The sequence below is a fragment of the Falco punctatus genome (assembly GCF_963210335.1).
Source record: "Falco punctatus genome assembly, chromosome: Z".
NCBI classification, from domain to species: domain Eukaryota; kingdom Metazoa; phylum Chordata; class Aves; order Falconiformes; family Falconidae; genus Falco; species Falco punctatus.
In genome coordinates, this window is record NC_137586.1 from 54,320,081 (window position 1) to 54,344,702 (window position 24,622).

Here is a 24,622-nt window from a genome sequence, read left to right on the forward strand (position 1 = left end):
TTTTTATGTGCCTTCCAAGAGAGGCAGTAGATAATCTTTGGATGCTGTTGATTGTGTATGCATCTTGCAGAAGCTGTTTTGTAGTGCAGTGCTCTGAAGGTCTTCACTCGATGTCAGCCTTGTGCCACGTACCTTCTGAAAGCCTCAGGAGTGGGGGCTGTTCAGCTTGGTCTTCCCTCTGCGCTCGGTAATCATGACTTGTAAAAATGAGTGTTGCTGACAAATTGCAGGGTTCAGCAGGTTGCTGGAGGTGTTCTGGACTGGTAGTTTTGTTCATAGGAAACATTTGAAGTGAACATGCTTTTACTACGAGCAGTGGGAGATACATATAAACAATGCTGACTTGGGTTACTTTTTCTACATGGAATTATCTAGATACTATTCTTTTGGTTCCCTCTATGTGTGAAATTCTTGGCCATAAAACCTATCAGTTCTGTATTTTTCAGTTCTGTACCTCAGATACTGGAGGCTGGATTACAAAGGCAGTGTGGAGTAGATTACTGCTTATGCCGTTAGAAATGGAAGTAACTGCTCATTTAAAGCAATGTCCTGGTGTTACTGACAGGAACATCTGCTTTATTGCATTTGTGATTCAGGTGCTAGTTAGAAATACTCTGTGCAGACTTTGGAGTATTCCCGTGTACCAGAAATAACCATATTACCAGGCAGCAAGGATCCCACGATCAGCCTCATCTCAGGTTGTTGTTCAAAAGGATTTCGTAGCTTCAGAATTTAAATAGAAATGTTCGTGGGAGAGCTACATTGTGTATGCCAGGGCCCTGCAGGCACCCACAGCCCTTGGTTGCTTTGTGCAGCCTCACCTGGGACCGCCACCCCCATACTGCTTGTATGCAGACCCCTTGGGACACCTCTGTGGTCCACAAACCCTTTTCAGCTCAGTCTGGGCCTCTGCCCCCTGGGAGCCTTGCCGCAGGTAGCTCTGCCTCTGACCCACTCTCCAGTCCTGTCTCTGGCCGAAGACACCACGCAGGCACGCCTGTGCCCTGTCCTGTGCCTTGCTGCCCTCGCTCGCTGGTTGGACTTCCCAGGCAAACCCCAGGCCTGGCCTGTCCCTGTGCACTTGTCTGACAATCAGCACTGTCAAGGGGCCTGTCCCTGTCACCACTGCTGCCCTGCTCCCCCTGCTCGGTGCTGGGGAGGGACAGAGCCCTCCCTGCCTGTGCTGGGGCCACCCCCGGCTGCTGTCTCACCTCCCCTCTGCAAGCAGCCCCACTCTTCCTGCTCCTCAAGAGCACAGCGCGTAACAAAAAACAGTTCCAGAGGTGTGTTTTAAAAAAACATTTATTGACAAATGCCACATTAAATATCCCCCTGAAAATCCAAATATCAGTACTGTATTGCACACAGTTTACAAAAACACTAACATTTTCATGTGTTTTTCAGGAAAAACACACTAGTCCATACTATGATTTTATTTTTTTTATTAGCTGAGTGGCAACTTCAAGACTAGGAGGTCTGGTTTCTGTGCTTAAGGATAGGATCAGAAGTGTACTTTTAGCAGGCCCCTGGAAAGAAAGAAAAGCAAACTTTAGTCCCAGTAAGTAATTTGCAAAGAGCTCTAACAATCTTTCAGTCTTCAGTGAAGCTGTAGCTACAGCCTTCCTAGGGTACTTCTGAATCACAGTACAAGATTAGAATGGGGGTTGCAAAAGCTGCTGTTTGCATTGCTCTGTGTCTGTTGGCATGGCACTTGTGCAGCCTTTGGTAATCCCAGCTAGCCATCAGTTTGCAGCTAGGTCAGCACCTAGACATGAGCTCACAAACCAGCTACCCTCCCTCTGATACAGTAAGCAATGTGGAGGGCATGGGGCAGGGGTGCCCATACCAGGCCCATAAACTCGGATGATGCCAGCACCTGGCACCTGCTCTGTAGTGGACTCGTTCATGCAATGGTGTGCTGTTCAGAAGGTTTTAGCTGCTAATTCTTGTCCAGAAGTGCAGCAACACGTGTGTTGTTACTGTGGCAATCCCCCAGTCCAGGTCCCCATGCCTGGGCTGGGAGGGGGCCAGTGTCCAGGCAAGGCAGTGGGTAGGTGAAGGGTGTTGGCACTCAGCTGCCAAGAAAGAGGAGTTTCTGCCTCCAGCATATTCCTCAAAAATTATCTGCCTATCTTGTGGACTAGCACAGGAGCTATAGATCATCTGCCATGCTTCCCCCAAAAAAGTTATCTCAAAATAGGCTTTGGACATGTTCTGTTTGCATCTATGTGGCACAACTGCTGACTCCCACTGCCAGCAGACACAGTCAGAACCACTGCTCAGAGCCCCTCGTCTCTGCTACTCAGGCCACCCAGGACACAAGTCACGGTGGAGCTAAGAGCGAGGGTGCTTCTTCTTGGAGGCAGCTTATCCTCCTTTCCTGAAGGACAGTACACAGACATAAGGTAAGGTGCTGTTACCCAGATGGCCAAGACAAGCATTTCTAAGTGCAGAAACACCAGGTTGTTACACCCGTCCATACCCTATCTATTACAGTAACAGAGCTGATCTTCCTTTCGTAGTGTGCCAGTTTCAGCACAGAGGATTCATATAAGGGCAAACTATAGGTCTCCCTTGTATGGGTTTCCCTTTGCAACTATTTTCCTATTAGATAGAATTTTTTTTTTAAAAGTTGCTAAAAGACTACAACTTAGTTTGCTATGGTTCTTGTTGTATTTACAGCAAATGTTATCACCTACCCTACAAGCTGCTAGCGCAGCCATATCAGTGAGTTTGCTAATTAGCCCGAAGTACCTGACTGAAGCACTGGCTGGAACTGGCCAGACATGCATATTTCTTCCTGCTTCTGACGGACAATGCGCTGGATGGCTGGGGGGAGGCCACGGGGGTTGCGTGAAAAGATCAGGGAGTAGCCATCGTCACAGGAGCCATCCTCCTTCAGACTGCGGCAGGCATAGGTAATGGCATAGTTATCGTAGTCAGTATCAATCACCCAGTAGTTGTCCCCTGAAACATCAGAACACAATTGTTTGTCACAGCAGGCAAAACAAAGCAGAGGTGGACCTAGTCATCCCACAGGTAGACACTTCACTTCAGCACGTGGCAGAGATAGCATCCCAAAGTATGTGAAGTCATCTCCCACATCCATCTTATGCCCACACCATGAAGTGAAGAACTGGGACAAGCACGGGGCATCCTGAGGCTGTGTTACTCCCCACGATGCTCAGTACATTTTCACCTTTGGTTTCTTAGGCAAGAAGTATTAGGAGGACTAGGACTTTCCAGGTTTTCAATGACAAAAAATGGCTTGATTTTTCTCTCTCAAGCATGGTGGGTGGAGCATACGGATTAAATTTTGGCTGTACAGATTACATTTCCTATAGAAGAAGCTTCAGTTAAAAAAAAACATTCCTCCTGTTTTCCAGGCTCGCTCAACTAAGTGCATTTTGGTGTGGCTTATCTGCCTGTACTAAATGAATGTACTTCTTTCTTATGCATTAGCAGGCCAAGCACTGCCCAACTCCACAGCTGGAGTCCCACAGCTGTGGGAGACTGGCACGAAGTATGGGATGTGAAGGCTGCGTAAGTGAGGTTCAGCATGAGCAGTTTCTACAAGGGGGACTTCAGTTGACAGCTCCATTTTGTTGAGTCCAGCTATGTCTGTCTGAGGAGAACTGCGTCTTGCTGCTGGAATGCAGATGTGGGTCTGGGTCCACATGTCACCTCCCATTAGTTATGAGGAGTACAAGGATGACTGCCCTCAGCACCTTTGTAATGCCCACTGCAGGGCCCAGGAAATACTGCTTCCCTAGGTTCAGCGCCCCTCTTGGCTGTATAAAATCTGTGCAGCCCATTGCCTCTAAGCTGCATATGCCCTGTTAACATATGTGGTGTGTAGGTGGGGTCTCTAGGGAGTCTCTGTACCCTGCCCCTTCTGTGGAGATAAAAAGCATTTCTTGGTTAAAGCGTCCTCTCAAAAAAGGATGCTTTGTCTCCACTTGAAGCAATCTAAACTCAACTGTTTTTCCTGCTCGTACACTGAAACACACAAATCTGGGCAGCTCTAAGCTATTGACCAGCACTGGGGGGCTGGAGCAGTTCACTTACCACCGCTGGAGAGGTAGCTGGCCAGGCCCTGGTAGGTCATGTACATTTTTGCTGGAGTGGTTGGGTCAGGTACTGTATACTGAGCAGCCATGTCAGCACAGATCACCCAGAACCTGCAACGAGATCCATGAGACTGAAGGTAAAACCTTGTGCCCTCTGAGCTTTGAATGGGTGTCCCTCACTCAGGGCTCCGGCAAGAACCAGGCTACAGTTCAGCTCAGCATTGGGTATGGCCTTTCTTAATGCAAAGTCACTGTTTGTTGTTAAGTAAGCAAATCTGTGACACCCTCCCCACCACTGGCAGTGCACTGCTGGTGTCTGGTCCGTCTGGTCCCTGCCCTGCTGTACAACTACGCCGCTGCAGCTGGGGCAGTGCCCTGACCCTCCTTCAGCTCAGCAGGCTTTTTACCACCCATTTCTGTACAAGCAGATAGCTACCAAGCAAAATGATGGACATTGTTTCTTGGCTCCCTGCTAGCAGTTTGCCGAGTGAGCTGACCTGCATTTGGGCTCTTTTGCTGTGTCCCCAGGCAGAGGCAGGGAGTTGGCTCTCCTCTCTCTAACCCTTCCTAGCTCTGTTGCCACAGGGATGTCTGTTACAAGCACAAAAATAATTACAGACACTTTGCTGTCCAAGCTAGTTAAAGGACTTTATACAGGCTGTGGGAGCCCAGTAGGTGCCCAGACAGCCTGTCTTCATTGTCCATTTCTTCTAATGTTCTTCTCTGGTTGGCATCTGTTTGCTTTGAATACCACCTGCGTCTTAGCACACTTTGTCAAGCATTACTTGGATTTGTGAAACAATGGAAGGTCCTTCACTCCCTTCATTGCACGGGCTGCACTTCCCCTTTACTCTGCTGTTGTAGAAATAAATTCCCAGCAGCCTTGAGACCCCAGTTGGTTTCCAGAGGGTCTTTTCAGGAATCTTCCCACCCACATTGCATAGTGTGCCTGCAAAGCTTCATTTGCCCCATTCCAAAATACCCTGGAGTGCTCTGCTCTAAGACTTACAAGGTTCATAGTCACCTGCTCTACTCTACTGTTCGTGCAGTTAGACAGTTTTTGGTAGTTAATGGACAGCAGGACTAGGGCTGGTCTGTGGAAGCCCCAGGTTTTCTTTTCTACACCCAGAAAGCTGTTTGGTCCCCTTAAGTGCTGTAATTCCTTATAGTAACCGTGACCAATTGGCAAAACTCTTAAGCATCCTTCCATCTGTCTGTTCAGGCATTGCAATGGCATCGAAGAGTTAACTACGTTTTCCTCAGAAGTCTGTCCAACAATGTGTGGAAAGATCTGTGAAAGTAATGCTCACTTACACTCCTTCCCCTGAACCACTCAGTGAAATAAGATTGCTCCTGCCCTCACAGCCCCACAGACTTTGCTAGCTCCTCTCACCTGGTTGCAGTTCATTTACCTGATCACTCCATAATTCAAGATTTGACTTTATAATTTACTTTATGCAGTAGTTTTGTGATGGACCCATACCAGAGACAGGCTGAGAAGTAATCCAGGACTCAGAAGTGTCTAACCTCCGGCTTTGAATGTGTTAACTTGATTGAGCTTCCCTTTCTGGTGGAGACAACAGGTTGTGTTGTGTGCTCAGGATAGATCACCTATTGTAGTACCTCATGGCAGCAGCTAGACCTTAAAGTCAAGAGAGCTCACCCAAAAAGCTTCACTCGGCCTTTGGAAGATGCTGTCATTGTGCCATCTTCCTCCACAGTGTATTCAGCAGAGATGTTGTCCTGAAGGAAAAGGCCTTCTGGATCCTTCTTGGCCAGGGCATACCATTTCCCTGCATACTGACATGAAATACTGTTAGTATCTGGATTAATCACCATGGCAAGATTAGCACAAAAGCATTTCTGTAAACATGATGCCCTTCTGGCTACCCATTTCCTGGCCTATGGAGACAGTCTTCGTTCAGGTGGGTGTGTAGCACACACCTCTGCACTGCTGAGTGCTTGTACTCATTGTCATGTGGAATGTTCCTGTCACAGTGACCCCACACCAGAAGCTTCTCCCATCCTGAGATGCCTGCTGGGAGTCAGTTCTTCCCTGTTTCAGTCCTCTGCTTTTCTGTGGAAGCTGCCGTCAGTGATACTGAACTGCAGCCACAAAGACCTTAGCAAGCTGCTGGAGACATTTTGTGGCCGCCGGGGGCCACAATCTCCAATGGTGACAAGGGTCTACCCAGTGAAGCAGAAGGCGATGGCTCTGTGAACTACGAAGAGGAAAGAGCGTGCTGGGGAAGCTAGCAGCAGGAGGAGGTGAAATGAGGTTAGGGGAAGGAAAATGTCTAGGAAAAAATGAGTCCCTGAAAATGTACAAGCAGTATCTAGTAAAATGAAAACAAGACCTAAACAGGTGACTGACAGACAGGAAGGCCCTCAAAAAATAATATTAGCAGTAGAAGTATTGAGGAAAGCAGAACCTAGCTGTGTTAAATTTGATTCTTCATTGAAGCTAATGAGATCTGTTTGGCAAGCTATACGGTTAAGTCTAAAACAGAGTCCATAATTCTCAAATACAGGAGCCTGAGAAAATCTTTGCCTTTATAAAACTGGGATATTCCCAAAGATCTCTCCAGACATGGGTTTGTTTCCAGCAAAGCCAATTTTGTATAGAGGAAGTGCTGGTGCCAGCCCAGCTGCAGCTGGAGGGGATGTTTGCTGAGGGATGGTGGCAATCTGGCACACCTGTCTGGACCTTTTCATCACCGAGATAGCCCTGATTTCCTTCTCAGAGGCAGGCAGATTAAATGCTGTGTTTAAGCAAGAGTGAGTCTGTGTTCAGGATACCCAGCTAGGTGAATTTTCACTTAGCTATGACTCCCAAGAATGGCTGGTGGTGGATGCATAGTCCCCTAGGGCATGTGTTTGGGCTTTCTGATGGGGATCTAAATTGTTTCATTCTTGGGACCACTGAAAGCTGAAGTCTGTACTGAGCTTTGAGCTAGCAGAAGGTGACATCCTACAGAATCACATCCATGACTTTCAAGGCCTGTTTTACCATAATGCTCAGAAGGTTAATCACTAGTGAGAAAAGCAAACTCCAGGAACAGTGTCTGAGAGACAGAATACAAAAGGACTTAACCTCTTACTGACGAACCTCATTAGTTAACACAACCCATAACCTGGAAAGACAGTTTATATGTGAAGCTTCTTCACATATACTGTTGAAGTAGCCATAATTACCCTTTTTGGATCAAAATTGTCTTTCACAGAGAAAGACTCCACTGCACAGGTCTGAGCTAGGCTGTATTCAACAGTGGAGAAGATCGAGGCCAGGAAAACATAGTGTGTGTATTTCATTCTGCAAGAAAAAAGCAAACATGGAGTTTTATTTAATGCAATAGACATGGGTAGCCTGCACTGCGTGCCTACAGATACATTCCCCTCATTTTAAGACTAGTTTCTTTCCACGCTGAGTAGATTATAAATCCTCCACTGAAAAACCACTGGGTCACTGTGGTTCCCAAATCCAGCCAAAACTGAGCATTGATGGCCATTACTTTGCAATAGTATTTTGCTTGCCAGTAGGAGTATTTTGGCTCATTATATTTTTACATTATAAATCAAGCCTGACTGTATAAGGTTCATAAGAACTGATAAAATTTTGATATTTTTTAAATTTTTGTTTTCACAAGAAGAATAATATTCTGATGAGCTCTGGTAAAGCACTGTAGGTTATAAGGATATTGTTCCCAATTATTTCATGGTGAGTGTCCACTTTGCTTTCAAGCCAGCAAAACTGTGTTCTTTAAGACCAGTTCTCATGACCAAAACAGGCTCTTCCTAGCTGCCTACTTTAATAGGAAAGTATGTCTTGATATTGTCTGCCCTCAGACCATTCTCTCAACAAACATGATAAATAATATTCAGTTCCTAGAGGCTTGATCTGCCATGGCAGCACAGCCACCAGATGGCCATGGCTTTATTCGTCCCCTTGGGTATCCCAGCATATTTGTTTCTCCCGCTTCAGGAAGAAAGCACCTGCATTGACCATTCTTGCAGAGCATTTGACTCTGAATACCTGTTCTGATGCCAAGAAAAAACACAGTTACCTGAAATTTGCCTACAGCATCCAAGCTGAACTACTAACCCAGAAGTTCTAAACACCCAAGTAGCTATTCTGTTCCTGGCTGCTGCAGTGCAGGCTGCACTTCCCTGCTGTAAGAGATGCTAATCTGGTCTGCCTCTGCTGAAGAGAGACCTACCTGTTGGGTTAGAGATGCTGGAGATTCCTGAGACTTCTTTGCTTCAGTCTTCGGGCTGCAGTCAGCAGAAGAGTCTTGTGTCAGTTGCCCTCCAGCTGCCTTTAAATAATGGATCTGCAAAGTCACTAATTGGTTATTTTTGCTCGTGTGCCTGAATAAAACACTTAATCTTGGATAATCCATTATGTAAAAACCAACTGTAATCCTCACACTGGTGGGTCTAACTGCTATACTAATACAAACACAGCTTTTACATCATGGAAAAAGCTGCCCAGAAAGCTAATAAGTCTACTGATGTGATTGTATCACACCTTTGTCTCACTGAAGTCTTTCTGCTTCTAACACGTGTTAGAATAAGCACAGAGCATTAAGCAGAGAAACGCATGGACTATACATACCTCTCTGCATAGGCACGTGTTCATATTTGATAATGTGCATGGGTTGGATATATAACAAGTTCTTCCAATATCTGCATCATCAAAATAAGGTGATTCTTGCAAGAGCAGGAAACATTGCCTTCAAGTTCACATTAAAGTCTCAGAGTCCCTACTTCTCCTGTGCACTGAAAGATCTTTATACACATTATTCCCAGTTCATCTTATCAACATTTCCAGTTACATGAACACTGTAGCTCTGTCCTTTCCAAGATGTTCTTCCTAGAAGCCCTCCATGGGAATGCAATAAAGCACAAAAAGATGAAAAGGCAGAAATGGCTAGAAAAACATTTTTGGTAGCAAACCATGCCTGCTGTTTTTAGTTTCCCCAAGTGCCCAAAGAATTCCCACAACTACAAAGGCTGCCCATGTATTCTTTCTAGCCACTTTCACCTGGGAGATTTAAGACTTCACACATTCATCTAGAAGTTACCAGCACTAGCAGTTACTTCTCCCATTGGGCTTCCGGGTGCTGAAGAGCCTTGGACATACCTATTAGAGACAACTGTGTAGTTCCTACAGAGTAAGCCCAGGGAGTCCTGAACCTCCTGGTACTCATCCAACAACCTGGACATTTCAGAGTAATGCTAAAACCTTCTGATGTGTTGGTCTTGCTGCAGTGACTTACAGTCACTTGCCCAGGAATTCCTCAACAGAAGCACACAACCTTGCCCTGTAGCTGGTGTGAACTGTGTTGCTTTCCAAGCAGCTTGTTTAGGGTTGCCATTATCTGGGAAAGACAGTCCTTGCTTCCTGCCAGAGGAAACTTTGATATGGCCTCTGTGCAACTTCCACTTACACTTTGGAGGGAGGCAATCATACTTTGCATGTGCATGTCTGGCGGAGGGGCTGAGCATACCCTCTTCTTGCCACCTGCATGGCTTCAAAGGCAACCTGGGTAATCACTGTTAGCTGTTAGCTGGGACAGGAAGGTGAGACCACCCATCCCAGGCCAGGGGCGATCAGGAGCAAGCACCACATGGTGGGGCCATGCCATCACACCCTATGCTCTTGGCTCTTCATAAGTGGCTTTCTTTGGGGCAGGTAGAGAACTCTGGGGCTGGCCAGTTATGCACAATGGCTCCTTCTTCTCCCTGGGCATTCTGGCTGGGTTCATTCAGGGACACCAAAATCTAGAGGTGTGGGGAGGTAGCACATATCCAGCTGCTGCAACAAGGTACTGGCCAGTTTGGTCCTGGGCAATGTGGATCTACCTCCTCCTGCCTGGATTCATTGGCCTGATTTTCTACAAAGACGCCAAACAGCCGTTTGCTGAACTAATCCTTTAGCTACAGCTGTCTGCTCACCATATGTACCATGCTCCAGGGTTGAGCAGAGTCCGTGAAAGGATTGTACAGGGCTGGCAGCCTCCAGCACTGAGTGTGAAGATAACCAGCTTTGTTAACTCAGGCACAGCTCGTTACCTATGGTCTTGCAAACACACCGTGCTCCTGAGAACACACTCACCTCCCCTGGCACATGCTCCTTGTACTTGTCTCTTCTTCAGCGGCAGCATTTACTTCATTTAGAAAGGCCCAGAAAGCCCAAGTAATGCTTGGCCACTTAAAGAATGACATAAAAAGTAACTTCTTAAACTCCTTTTTGCCGACTGGAGGGCAGATGCCCACTAGATGCCAACTAGATTTTCAAAGGACTTTCCCCTGACACTGAATCTGAGTGCAGAAGTATGCTTTTCCACCCTGACACAGAAATTTGAATGGCAGTGTTTTCTGTAAATTAGAAGGGCTTTGAAACATTTATCACTTCATCTGTTTCCAATAAAACAGATTAGTTTATGTCCATGTGAGACATGGGTGACACTCGAAGCCATGCTTAGGTGACCACTTAATCCAGCGGGGATTAGAGACATGCTAATAATAGCTAATCACAGCATAAGATTTTGGTTAGTGACTGTAACATCTGCCACTGCATTATTTGCTGTTTAGAGCAATAGGAAAACAAAATCAAACTAATCTTCATTTTCACAGTATTATGGAGGTTTGTGCTGGGCATAGAAAGAAAAGGGAGGCTTCAAAACCCTGAGGCATATTCCAGGGATGGTTAAATTTTATGTAATATGGAATAGATTTTATAAAACCAAAGTTGCACTGCAGGGTTTGGTTGTCAAAGAAGACATCCAAGGGCCTGTTCCAGACCTGATTATCAAAACTAGGTTGTATTTAATAGAAAAGATGGCCTGAACAAATAAAACATATACTCAGTGTACTAGACTCAGCACAAGAGTAACTGGTTGTTTTAATGGCCTGCAGTAAAACAGGTATGCAGGCAAGATGATTAGTTTTATCTCCTGCCCTATCCTATGAAGCACAGCAGCAGCAGTTTTGGATTTCCCACCCCTAGCAGCCCCCCTCCTTCTGCCTTATTATTGGAATAAGCATTGGGTAAACTGCTCTGGGAATTACTGCAATTGCACTGCCGACTCAGATTTACAAACATGTGCTAGCTCAGCAGCCAACGGTACAGTGTGAGATCTCTAAATAGCCTCCTACATCAGGCATTAAGTTCCCTTAAGGTGTGGGCTTGTTTACCAGGGTGGTGGAGAACTACATGTAGGTGCATTTTGAGTCACCCCTTACAGCTATCGTCATGGTTATTGCACTGCAAGTTGCCAGGGTTTCCTGCTCTAGCTTTAGATCTAGTTTATGCTGCTGAGGATGGAGGGCTTCCTTCTGGGGTGTCACACACATGTGCTTGCATTGCTGGAGGACCTGCGTCCCAAGCCCAGGTCTTCCAAGGACACAGAGAACAGTGATAGTCTGCTCTACTCCCTCACTGGGGTGGGAGGCAGGAGAAATATGGCTTTCCCGTAGTGGCACATCACATGAAGGCTGTTGCCTGAGGTTCTTAGTTTCTGTGACTTCTGCTCAGAAATGCTGATCTTTCCCAATACAGAGAGTGATGCAATACAGATGAAGAGGAAATAATCTGAAGTTTGTTCCTCTGTGGTTCAGGGTAAGGTTCCTGGGTGTGTCACATCATTAGATAAAAAAGCATCATAAATCACTGCTTTATGACTTTCAAGGTGCCATTCAAATATCTGATGGCTTTAAATGGCATGAACTGAAAGGCACCTTTCCCTTCTGAAGTAAGATAGTGTCATTCTTGCTGAACATATTGACTGACAATTGGTAGAGCAGGGGCTCCCATGCTGCCATGCATACAACACGTCTCAGACACAGAGACACAGGTCTCACCAGTTTGCAAGTGAAAACAGGAGACTGCTCAAAGCACAAGAAGCGTCAAGGAGCCTCAGCACCTCTGCTGTCATGGGTAGCCAGCCCCAGAGGGAATGGCTTTATCAGGGCCATTTTCAAGGACTTGCCAGCAAAACTAAGTTACAGCGTGTATTCCAAACCCTTCAGTATCTTGCTGCTTTGGCAGCACAGGGTTGAATGCAGAGCTGCCTAAAATCTCTCCTGAAGTGCGATTTTGACATACAGGGATCTGCTGGCCAAAGAGACATCAGGCTTTGTGCCATCTCCTGGTTTCTGCACAACTGTATGGATGATGGTTGCAGCTTGGTCAGTGAGCTGCTGGATTTCACTCTCCAAGCCGTGACAGTTTCCCTAACGACTCTGTACCAAAAGACCACCCAGGCCTGAGGCAACCTGATGAAAAAGACCATTTTTGACCATCAAATAAAGAGGTGGATGTTTTGGTGGTTGTTTTCTAGTAATTACCACTGGGCATACTGTTGCCATATTCATATACATACCTAGTATTTGCAACTGAACCGGTCCATTTGCAGACCAGTTTTCTTCGTTTCAGTTGCAACATTTCTTTAAAGATGCAATATTTGTCTTTTCATAATAGAATCATAGAATCATTTAGGTTGGAAAAGACCTTGAAGATCATCAAGTCCAACCATTAACCCAGGACTGCAAAGTCCACCACTTAACCATGCCCCTGAGTACCACATCTATGGAAAAAGAACAGTGAGGTTTTTTCTAAGCTGTGAAAGATGATCAAATATTTTTTTTTCATGGAGGATTTTGTTTGTTTTATGCTTTCAACAGCTGATTTTCTTTGAAAGTGCAAGACCTGAGAGGTTAAATATTCCATGGATAGGAAACTTCACCATTTTCATCATGACACGCTTCTCATCAGCTGAGGGCACTTACATAGCAAAGCAATTTATTTTACAGAAGGACCCAGAGGTTCCGGTCAATTCGAAGGTCCCAACGTGTTACCACTGCTGTAAGCTTTCAACTGGAATACACTTCACCCAAAGGCTAAGCTTACATCCACTTCAGCCTGAGCAACAAGCTGGAAACACTGAAAATTGCAGTGTTGCCTCAAAGAGATAGTTACTAATGCCCACTAGAAATAACATCACTACAGCAACTTCTGCTGCAGGAAGTGGACCTTAAGTGTCCCTCTGCCCAGAAGGAGTGAAGGAGGAGGAGACACGCTGCAGTCTGCTCAGATACCATCAAAACCTCTTCAGGACCCGCTGCTCCCCACCACAGGGAGCTACAGCCACTCCTGCTATGACCAGTGAAACACCTGTATGGCCAGCCCTGTTGCTGGTCTCTGGACTATCAGTACTTGCTGCTTCTTTGCGGCAGCCTTATACCTGCCAGTGTTGTGTTCCTCTTTGCGCTGTTCTGCTGTGTGCACTGAGACTACACAGTCTTTCCCAACTTCTCGTGATTTCTTGGCTTGACCTCCTACCCATGGTGGCCATGCTGTGTCCCACATTTTCTGGTTCCCTGGTTGTTCACAGTCCTTTGAGTTAAAGCCACTTCCTGTGATTGCATCCCTGTGCACACCACTGTCACCCCATCCTGGCAAGGCCTGTCCCTGAGCCATCTCCATCTTCATTATCTCAGTGTGCCACCAGCCTCTTTCTAAACTCACCTGAACGTGTATCTCTCTGAACACCTTCCCAGCCTGGTTTAGTTGTCCTGCAGCAGGTGTGTGGAGAATCACTCAGTTTCACGTGATCTGAATATCCAAAAGCAAACTTTGAAATACTCCCTGTGGGATCCTTTCAGCCTTGATTTCCTCCTACCCAACAGCCCCCTGGCTTGCAGAAATGCTTCTGTACCCTGGTTCTTCCCTGATAAGGGGCCCAAGATTATTCCACAATAACCAATTCCAGATGTATGGATGGGCATTTTCTGTTGGCTTTTGCCGTGTGGCCCTCCTGGCTCATCAGCACTCTCTAATCACCATACTCTCCATGTTGTCCGTACTCCTTCCCAGATTTCAGTCCTTGGCTGTTTCCACAGCTTCTTATGGACCCTAGCCCTTTTCTTCTTCATTACTTCATCATCTCTTGTGCTCTTTCTTTACTCGTGAAATTAGAGTCAGTTTCTTTGCTCCACTTATTTCCTGCTAAACAATCCTATTCTCTGTCTTCCCCCCACCCCCTCCTTGTGTCCATGTTTCCTACAAATCAATTCAGTCATCTGGGATGCTGCCCTCTTGTTCTGCAGACATCTGTAAACCTTTTCTTAGAGCCTCTTCTCTCTTCTTTATCATTTCCTCCTGACATTGCACAAGCAAACCTACTTCTGGGTAGATCTGAGCACCTATAGAATGTTATTAATGTTCCTTATTAAAGTTTCATGTGACCTACCATTGTGTTTTCCTTAATTCCATGCCCAGAGTATTTGGGGAAGATGGTTGCAGAAGGAGTGCAAATGATAAGAGTTTGGAAGAGTTTAATGAGCTTTTTTGTTCCTCCGTTTCACAGGACATTTGATCAACTAAGTAATCTTCTTATTCAAGGTTCAGTGATTTGCTCTAAGAGCTTTGAATACAATCTGTCAATTGAAAGATAAACTCATGTAGTCTTATTGCAGAAATTGCCATTGCTACTGTACTGTGATAATTTTTTTAACTGATCCATCTTTCCATAAAAATTAAGATAATCTGTGTATGTTTACAAGGTATACAAGGAGGATAAAGACAAGGCACATCACCATGCTAGGTCTGGTGGACTTACTCAAGGCTCAGGTGCATTTCCAGTCTTCTGGCATGGCAAAGATACTTTTTGTCATAGATGTCTCTGAAAAAACAACAGCCAGACTTGCCACATTCCAAACTGACATGGCCAAGAGTGCAAGGGAAGGGCTGCCACTTTCAGAAACCCAGGACATCCTGGAGCACTGGACAGTGTAAAGTTCAGCCTCTTACACACCACCATTCCCTTGAGTGAGGTTAAGTCCAGTATAGCAGGTGTTCTTATACCTCCTCTGAACACTAGGCTATTTAATAATAATAATAATAATAATAATGAGAATAATAAGAATAATAATGAGAATAATAAGAATAATAATGAAAATAATAATAATAATAACATTTATTTTAAGAGTCTGCAAGATTTTGCATTTAAGGAGAGGTTTGGTGGGTTTTTTTCAGAAATAAAATGAAACAATTAACTGAGAACTAGCCTCACATTAACCTGAAGATGTACTTTCTGTGTCTTATCCTTTTATGGGGGTTGAAAGCATTTTGGCAAGCTAACCAAGCATGCCTACTGATTGTTGTGTACTCAGAACACACTATCTAAAGTAAAACTTTGTATTTATGTGCATGTCCATAGCATCACCTCCTTTCTGCGAGAACCATTCAGATTCAAATATCTATTTCCTGCAATCCACCAGTACAATACTTAAATTAGTGTGCTAATTATAAAGTAATTCTCCAATTATATAAGAATAAGGGGAAGGTTCATTTTTCCTGGCTTTACCCCTGACAAGATGGAGCCAACATTCTGGCCAAAATGCAAGCAAAAAATTTCCGAGGGGTGTCCAGGTCCTAACTTTGACACTAGAACACATTACTCACCCTTTGCAATTGAGCAGCGGGCAACACACTTTTCACAGTATGCATGGGATTTATACTTCATTATAAGCATTTAATGATCCTGACAATTCAGGTATCACCTATCCAGCCAGCAAGAAAACAGAGCTCTAGCATAACCAGCTACTGCTCAAGGTGCGTGTTCTACAGACCTAGGATCATCACTAATCAGTGTTCCTGTGCTCCACTGCTGTATTTCTGTGTAACAGCCAACTACATTAAAACAAGCGTGCAGCTCAGGCTGTGCTCATGCACACCTCACAGCTGACACACGTCCCCGTTGCCACCATCCTGCACCTCTGCTGGGTTTCTGCCAGCCAGGGGCAGGACCCTGCTCCTGGTACCCATGTCTCCAGCCCCTGAGGTCCCTCCGCAGGGCAGCCCTGCCCTCTGCTCCCCCATTTCGGTACTGTCCCAAGACTTGTCTGACTGTTGTCCGCCCCTCTTCCAGCTCCCACCGCCTTGCCCACGGGGCCGCAGGGAGGCTGCGCAGTGGCTGTGCCACCTGGGGCTGGAGGCAGGAATGGGGCCCAGCAGTGCCTGGCACGGGGTGGGGGCAAGAGCCCAGGTGGCATGGTTATGTTGTGATGCCATCTAAAAGTCCCTGGCCATGCAGAGGAGAAGGGAAGGCCAGGGGATGATGCTGAGCAGGAGTCCTGAGGTTTTTCCTGCTAGCTCTCCATGCAGCAAAAGACAATCCGTGTGCGGCTGCAGGAGTGGGCCAGACTTCAGCAACAGAAGACCATGGCCCAGGAGGGGTGAGGGACACAACTCTGATCCTCACTGGGCTCCTGTGGCTCCAGGCAGGAAAGCTTATTCTTGGATACAAGCAGGTGGCCTGAGAATATTACTTGGTAAATCAGATAAGCTGCAATCTTGTTATGCCAACGGATGAGTGAGCCAGAAAGGTTTGAATGTAGCTGTCAATACAGCGTCCTGTAAAGATAATGCCTAAGCAAATTAGTCACTTGCGGCTCCCCTCCCCACAGCCTCTTGGTTAGGATGAAAACATTGTTCCCATGAAGAAGGGGCAAAAGCATCTTCAGACCTAATATCCCCAACACTTGCCATCACCCTTTCTGCTTTTCAGGTAGTATCTGCCCTGTCTGCTTTGGACACAATCCTATAAATGGCTCTAACAATACTGCTTCTCTTGGGCAGCACATTTTGCACCACATCAACTGGATGATTTTATTTTGCAGTTGGAGTTTTTAGTAGTGTCCATCTTAGAACTGGGGAGAGACTGTTGCTATGAGTTGTTGGGAGGGAAGGAATTTTATCCCCAGAGACTCTAGCTCATTTTCCCAGCCACCAGCCAAGCCTTCAGGGCAGCCTAAGCATTTGAGGTTTCCATTTGAAACACTGTGTAAAGCACATCCACCAACACCCAGCAAGGCAGAAGTGTTATGCCAACTCTGCAATTCAGTTTTAAAACTATTAAAAACAAATGTGTGCAGCTACACGTGCTCAGATATTATTATGCTGTGTGACACTCTAGTGCAAGTTTCCTAAAATAGCAGCTTCATCCTCCTCCAAAATCCTCCATTGTCTACCTAAGTCCAATCAAACAGCATTATCGTGCTGCAGGCTTAGACTGTATCCACCTCAGTTACCACTGGTGTGCCAGCAATGGCTTTCATGGTGCCACCTAAGTTTCCCTGAAGGCCTCAGGAACACCCGTAGCCTTTGAACCACACTTTAAATTCTGGGTACATCTGGCCACCAGCCTTCTCCAGTGGGTTTGCTCTGGCACTGCTGGCTCCCTTTGCAGGGGCGATTTAGTGCTGCACCCACCATTCCTACGTGGTTTCAATCGCACTGCAGTTATACAGCCCTGGCTTGGCTGAACTGATACTGCCTCAGTTTCTCTGCCTCTTCAGCTATAAACTTCAATACTTTAGGACCTTTATTCTTTCCCCTTGCTATGGGGAAATCTTCTAGTTGAGTTCCAAATCGTGCATGCAGAGGAAGGAACTGGGCTTGGATCATTTATATTTTGAGCCTGGAGCGTCACTGTTGGACAGTGCTTGTTTTTCTTACAAGTGTTTCAAAACAAAAACATTTATCTTGAACTGAACAGAACATTTCATACTAAACACAGTCCAAGTATCTGGGAGGTTTGGATCCCAAAGAGAGCCAGCTTTGATTTAATATTAATAGTTCACCCATTTGCAATTTTTCAGCTCCCAAATCACAACCCAAAAGCACATACAATGATTTGCATACACCTTAATACAGCCACCAAACCTGTTTATGTCAGCTTGTACATAAAGGTTGAAGCCGTACAGCCTGCAAAACACTATGTTACCAAGCCCAAAGGACCTCATGTTTAGACATAGGACATCCTGAGTACGTCCTCTGACTGCATAGCTCTGCACTGTGATACTCATTTCATACACAGACTGATTCTTGGATATTGAAATAATTTAGGAATGTGACTATGAGGTCCCAGAAGACCTTCCCTCCTTCCACAAATCTGAGCTGGTACAAGGCAATTCCACTAGATCAGGAAAATTGCTAGACTGTAAAAGGAGCTACAACTTCACTTCAGACCTTCTTCAAAGTCCAGGTGATAGGAAAATTCATTTCTTTGTTTTCTGGTTTTGGCTGGAATAGAGTTAATTTTCTTCTTAGTAGCTGGTACAGTGCTGTGTTTTGCATTTAGTGTGGGAATAATGTTGATAACACACTGATGGTTTTAGTTGTTGCCAAGTAGTGTTTATATTAAGTTAGTAAGTTTATACTTTCAAGTCTCCCAGGCCCTGCCAGTGAGAGGGCTGAGTGGCACAAGAAATCGGGAGGGGGCACAGCCAGGCAGCTGATGCACACTAATCAAAGGGGTATTCCATACCATGGGACATCGTTCTCAGTATATAAATTGAAGAGAGCTGGCTGGGGCTGGCCAGTCACTGCTCGGGGACTGGCTGGGCATCGGTCAGTGGGTGGTAAGCAATTGTGTTGTGCATCACTTCATTTTTTTCCCTTTTGGATTTTATTTCTCTCTCCCTCTCTCTCCTTCTCATTACAATTGCTGTTGTTGTTATTATTCTGTTTTATTTTAATTATTAAATTGTTCTTATCTCAACCCATGAGTTTTACCTTTTTCCTGCATCTCCTCCCCATGCCTCTGAGTAGTGGGAGTGAGCGAGCGGTTCTGTGGTACTTAGTTGCTGGCTGGGGCTTAACCGTGACACTTTGGGATACCAGAATCCAAAGTTCATTAGTGCCCCGGCAAGTTGTTTAATTGGTTTTACTTTACCCAGTCCTTTTCCTCCCCATCACTGTGGGATGAAACAAGGCTTATACTTTACAGCATACTGGAAGTGCCCGGGTTGATCTGGTCTGGAGGCCCTGGAAGGCAGAAGGATGCCTCTGGCTTTCATCATGCGTTGATCATCATTAAAATTACTCCCATCTGGCAGGTTTACTCTTATGCAAATGAAGTTTTTCCTGGTGTGCAAGCACTGGTTTCCTCACATATAACTGGCCTGAGAGGCCATGGAGTGTGGAGGACTGGACCCACAGAAAAATGTGTTCCCCTCCAGCTATAAGAAGTTTGTCCATACCACTCCCAGCAGGGTGGTGCCATTATGTGCGCATCGCTTCTGACAAGGGGCGTTCACTGGGAAAAAGAATGGCATCTTTGTTTCTAGGGGTACCTAAAATAAGGTGAGAGCCATCTCTTCACACTGTTGTGGAAGCCCTTCCAGTGCAAATCTGAAATCTCCTGTCCTACATGACTATGGAGAACAGACTGTTCGCTTTTTCTTAGCAGTAGCCCTCTATACAATTGAGGACAGTTCTGTTTAGAAAAGAGATGACTCAGAAGAGACACAAAAAACCTCAGTTCCTCATGTCACATTTTCCCATTGTCTTCCAGGTGACACATCTATTTAGTACAACTTGGCATAGCCTGTTATACAATAGAACGATCATCCTGATGGATGTAGACCTCCTACTTGGTAGTGTTGACACATGTTCAGCCTGTGATAAGCTCGGATAGTGACTCATCCCCATGAATTCACCAGGTGACTGTTCCCCACATAATCAGGGCTTTCTGTGCACCCTCGGTGAGTTCTAGTCCTCCTGCACATAGGTGTCCGCAACGTAGTTTTAAGATGGTGCTCAAACACATTTACAGACATGTGACTGCGGCTCATACGCTGGCTTAATATGCATTTTCCCATTCATCAGTGGAAATACTGAGATGCTCTACACCTAAGACAGCCTCTGTGGGGAATCCTACTCAAGAAGTTCTTACATTTCATAGTGAGCTGCTAACAATGTCTCTTCCTCTTCCAAACAGATATGCTACCACTTTTTAACTGTTTCATCTAAGCCCTCACCTTAAGAGACAGAGTACTTTCGTGTCATTTCCTCATGACTTAAGATCTGTGACAGTTATTACTTTCCTTCTGTCCACAGACTTCTTACTCTGGCATAGAGGAAATTATGCGGGCATGACACAGTTTACTCTTAACAAAATCACACTGGCTGTTATGTATGTCCTGTAGTTACTTACAGAACACGTTTGTTCTTGTATTTTCTTAGAAGCTAGATTTAAAGCAGTCTGTTGTGGAATTATCCAGTTCTTCCTTTTCCCTGTTTTGCTGAAAGAATCATTGCATCTCCCTTTTTCCAGCACTTCAGAACTTCAGAAGATCCTCCATTAATTGCCAGAAAAAGCCATTAAGAGCTTAGACATTACTTCATATAACACTCTAAGCACTCCTGTCCTTCACTACTTTCCTTGATATTCCTACTCTTCCCATTCTATCAGATGTTCATTGCCCTTCATATTCCTAATTTAATCTCACTTTGGATCCTGACCTTTCTGACTTCCCATTTTTCTTTTTTCATGGTATTTTTGTACTAATCATCAATAATTTTGACATGCTTGCGCACTTTCTGTCTGTTTTTCTCTTGCTTAAGATAAGAACACACAATTTACAAAATAGCCTGTTTTTTCCAGTTTCAAACGCTTATTTCATGGTCTAACTCACCTAAACTGTCTCCCACCTTCAAGTTCTCAGCTAGTTATTTCCCTTGCCTCCAGTCAAAACCAAAGAAAATTTCTTTTTGCTCTTTCTGCCACCCTTTTTACCCAGAAAACAGCTGCAACATGCAAGACCTTGCTGAACAGCCTGTAACCTGGAGCGCTGCCATCCATACAGATATCAGGCAATTAAAATTCCCCACTGACCAAGTTCTGTGCTTGGGACAGTCCTGCTTGTAACTCACAAGAAGGCCTCATGTACCCCCATTCTGGATATCTGGTGCAGACCTCCACCATGCTAGTGCTGAACAGGTCCTTGTCCCTCCATTAGAACATGTGTATGCACCCCTGGCACACATCAGCTTCTCCAAGTCTTCATAAGCAATAAGTCTATTTTAATATCCTGACCAGAGCAAGTCTCTGCCATGTTCACAATAAGACATAAGACATTCAACCAGTTGACCCAACAACTGCATCCTACTGCATCTCCTGTGATCCAGGGAGCTGAAAGAGGGAAAGGAGAAAATGGAACTATAAATAGTAGATTTCTAGATCTTTGTCTCAGTTTCCACTGGTTTACCTGCAATCTTCTGAAATGATTTCTCTCTCAACTCCCTTCCACTATACTCCCATGCCTTTGTGTGATGGTGCTCATCTCCTGTTTGAGGAGTGCACATGGATGCTCAGAAGCTGTCTCTTCTGTCTTCCCTCCTGAGCTCCAGACCCACGTGTGTAAGCATTTCTAACCCTGCCACCACAGCTTCTTCTCTTGTCACTGTCCTCCCAGGCACCCACATTTTCATTTGGGCTGGTTTGCACCACTGCTGGCAGTAGTGCCAGTGCTCAAAGGGATGGGCAGCCTGGACCTTTACTCCTTGAGCAGATGAGCCTTGGCTATCTCCCATCAGTGTGGAGGATGGGACTTGTGCACCCCCCGATGAAAACACTTGTGTATTGTTTAATTTCCCTGAAAAGTAGTAGGCTTCATCGCATTTTGCCTCTCTGTGTGATGCTGACCCTCACCTGCTGTTTGCACAGCACAGTGGCCTCACTGATGTGAAACAACTTCTGTCCCTCACAGTCATAATTCCCACCCTTTCTCCACTAACAGCAATGAGGGATTTTTTTCTGCCTTCCTGGTTGGTGGGGTTTTGGTGTTTGGGTTTTTTTTTTTTTTCTTTTTCTGCAGGTGTTCCTATGATTCCTCAGAGTGTTTCAACCCAGCTGCCCCACCTGAAGCTCTCCAGATTTCTTCCTAAAGGGATGCAACTAAGAGGCATGTTTTCCTCTCGTGGTTCTGGCTAGCAAGAAGAAAATGCCACAGACCTTGCAAATTTGGTTCAAATCCTGGATTAAAGCATTCAGGATTGGTGCTTCCATTTAAGAACAGCCCTTACAGCAGCAAAGAACCATGTAATAGTAGAGGGAACCCTGAAAGAGTAGCATTACCTCACTATTTCTGTTCTGACCACCGTGCACTTTTGTGAAGGATGGATGCACTTGCTACTACTGCACGGAGCTGGGAGAGCAGAAATAATAAGATGCTCACCTTGTTAGCCAAGGATTAGGCCCAAGCAGTATATATTTAATTGGACTTTAAAGAGCTTATTTCAATGTTAGGAGATGCAGTTCTTCCCTGTTGCTGCTGCCTGAATATAATTGTTTCAGTAAGTGTCCTGCTTCTCAAGAGAAAGAAGTGTTTTCAGATATTGTGAATACTCAGTTTTTGTTTGCATTTAGATTAAGAAGAAGGAAGTTCACCCAAAGCTCTTGCAGAGGTCATCTAATCTGTTTGGTTGAGAAGATCTGTCCTCCCACAGACTCACCTTCGGCACTATAAAGGAATACCTCTTCCTGATGACAAGCTCTCTTTGCAGTGTTACCTCACCCTTGAGGTACTAAGGTACTAAGTACCTAGTCCTTCTAGAAGCAACATCTTCGATTGCAAAAACTTAGGAACTACATCGGAAACTAGAGTGCTGTTTGCACAGACCATATTTTTGGAGTACTACCTACCACAAGACCCAGGGCATTCACAATGAGCATTAGTGAAGACGACGTGGAGAAGTTTCTTGATGGCAACCCTGCTTTTGCCAAGCAGTACTTTGAGAAGAAATTAAAAACAGAGTCCTGGGATAACAATGAGAATGAAATCCTTTTTGAGTTGATCCAAGACATGCAAGAAAGCATCAACATGGAGAAAGTTGTTTTCAAGACCTTGAGAAGAATCAGGTCCCTTATTCACGCTGACCGCTGTAGTCTTTTCATGTACAGGCAGAGAAATGGCACACCTGAACTGGCAACAAGGCTTTTCAACATCCAAGAGGGAAGCACCCTGGAGGAATGCCTGGTTTCCCCAGACTGTGAGATTGTCTATCCGTTGGACATAGGCATTGTGGGCTACGTTGCGCAAACCAAGAAAACCATGAACATCAAGGATGTCAGTGAGGTAGGTTTGCCATTTGTTCATTCACTCGGTAGAAGAAAAGCTCACATGTTTACTAGTACAAAAGGGTCAAGAGGTATCAGGGCATCTCAGTGCTGGTCAAACCTCTTGCAGTGTACAGGCTGTGTGGTGGAAATGAAAGCACCAGTAGCAAGTCTGTAAGTTGCTTCCAGTTTCATTTATGGAGTGAGGTAAAGCTAAGCACGTTAATTACACTAGGTGTTAATGCTGGAAAACAAGTGCATTGTCACACCTTGCCTGTCTAATTAAAAAAAAATAAATAAAATCATATCTTGTCCAGCAGAGAATAGAGGCTGAGGTACAGTCCGATCTGCACTGAATACACATGGAATTTTCCACACATATTTATATTCCATAAATAGAGAAATAAATCCTTTACAGTGGATTTTCCACCACAAATGACATTTGAAAATGTCTGCTGTCTGATGAAGCTTGGGCCAAGGGCATTTAGAGGTATTTTTGTCAATTGGAGGGAGCAGACTTCAGAGCAGGTGGGTTAACTGCAACCTGTCTATGGGTGATCTACATCAGAAGCAGCAAACGACAAACTTTGACCAAAAAATCTCTTTCAGAAAGCGCTGCACGCTGCAATACCAGGAGGGATTCAAGGAATTTTAAAGTTTTATTTTAATGCCTTCGTAACAGTATTTACCCCCCATACTCCTGGGTTGAAACATGTAAACCTGAATGGCAGCAACAGCAATCTGCTTGTTCTAATCATAGATACAAAACTAAAATCCATGTGACCCAAATATAGCATTTGGGATTACACCATCTATTGTTCGCTAGTTACAAAGAGACCATCTGTTTGTCATCCATTTGTCACTCAATACAAGCATAGGCAAACACTTCAGCAAAAATTTCCTTGCTGTCCACAGAACATCCTGACATGCTGATTTTTCAGGGAAGGAGTGGAGGAAAAGCATCACAATGTGACTTAAACTTTTCAGAGCTCTCTGTCTTCAAGCATTTCTCCAAGAGCATGGAAGAATTTCAGTGCTATGAGCCAAGCGCTGCCCTCCATCTCTAGTGTTTTCAGGCACTGCCAGAAGGCAATGCCATTGTAGGAGACCCACAGACTAAGTGCTTGGTCTACCCCAATTGGCAGGGAAGGCCAGTAGTGGGGAAAGTATGGGGAAAAGGTGCTTTAGAGTTGATTAGTCTTTCTAGTGCAGCCTTCTGAATATGACCAGAGATGAAGGGCTTTTGCTAACCCAGTTAGAGGGACCTGTAGCTGACAAGTTATTCAGCTGAGCAGGGAGAAGATCTTGGGTCAGCACGACTATCCCTGCACTCCCTATTCTCAGGTGATGAGGGTGGTGGGCCATCTGCTTTCCCCTTACTACCCTTTCTCAGCTTTGTTTTCTTTTGGGATGGGGAGACAATGATATTCACATAAGGAACTACTGAGTGAGTTCTCTCTGTGCTGCCCCTGCAGCATGACCTAGTACCCTCCCCGTGGTCCGAATGGTGATGCCCTCATGGGCAGCTCCCTGGGCAGCCCAGTCCACAGCAGTGCTATCTGCACATTGCAACAGCTGCCACAATGCTCCTGGGGCAGAAGGGAGTGGGTCACTCCCAGGGGTAAGGGGAGAGTGCCAGGA

At 45.2% G+C, this 24,622-nt stretch overlaps 2 protein-coding genes across 3 annotated transcripts in view; one reads left to right on the forward strand and one right to left on the reverse strand.

The window, feature by feature from the left end:
- Window positions 1-1,286: 1,286 nt before the first annotated feature.
- On the reverse strand, window positions 1,287-8,401 carry LOC308056407 (purpurin). The gene is made up of 6 exons (XM_080371764.1): window positions 8,288-8,401; window positions 7,266-7,383; window positions 5,734-5,870; window positions 4,069-4,181; window positions 2,755-2,967; window positions 1,287-1,526 (listed from the first exon to the last, which is right to left on the reverse strand). The coding sequence occupies exons 2-6, from the start codon at window positions 7,380-7,382 to the stop codon at window positions 1,516-1,518; spliced, it is 591 nt and encodes a 196-aa protein (XP_080227890.1). The 5' UTR covers window position 7,383; window positions 8,288-8,401; the 3' UTR covers window positions 1,287-1,515.
- A 143-nt stretch (window positions 8,402-8,544) lies between these two features.
- PDE6B (phosphodiesterase 6B) overlaps window positions 8,545-24,622 on the forward strand; it is a 37,828-nt gene continuing 21,750 nt past the window's right edge. For both annotated transcript variants that reach the window (XM_080371727.1, XM_080371728.1), the window contains exon 1: window positions 8,545-23,000. In XM_080371727.1, the coding sequence (XP_080227853.1) occupies window positions 22,590-23,000 (411 nt within the window). In that variant the 5' untranslated portion in view covers window positions 8,545-22,589. The remainder of the gene's footprint in view (window positions 23,001-24,622) is intronic.

Coding starts and splice junctions, on each gene's coding strand:
- LOC308056407 (XM_080371764.1), bottom strand. CDS start 7,382: ATGAAATACACACACTATGTTTTCCTGGCCTCGATCTTCTCCACTGTT. Junction 5,871..7,265: donor ACAATTTTGATCCAAAAAGG/GTAATTATGGCT, acceptor ATTTCATGTCAG/TATGCAGGGAAATGGTATGC. Junction 2,968..4,068: donor CAGCTACCTCTCCAGCGGTG/GTAAGTGAACTG, acceptor CTGATGTTTCAG/GGGACAACTACTGGGTGATT.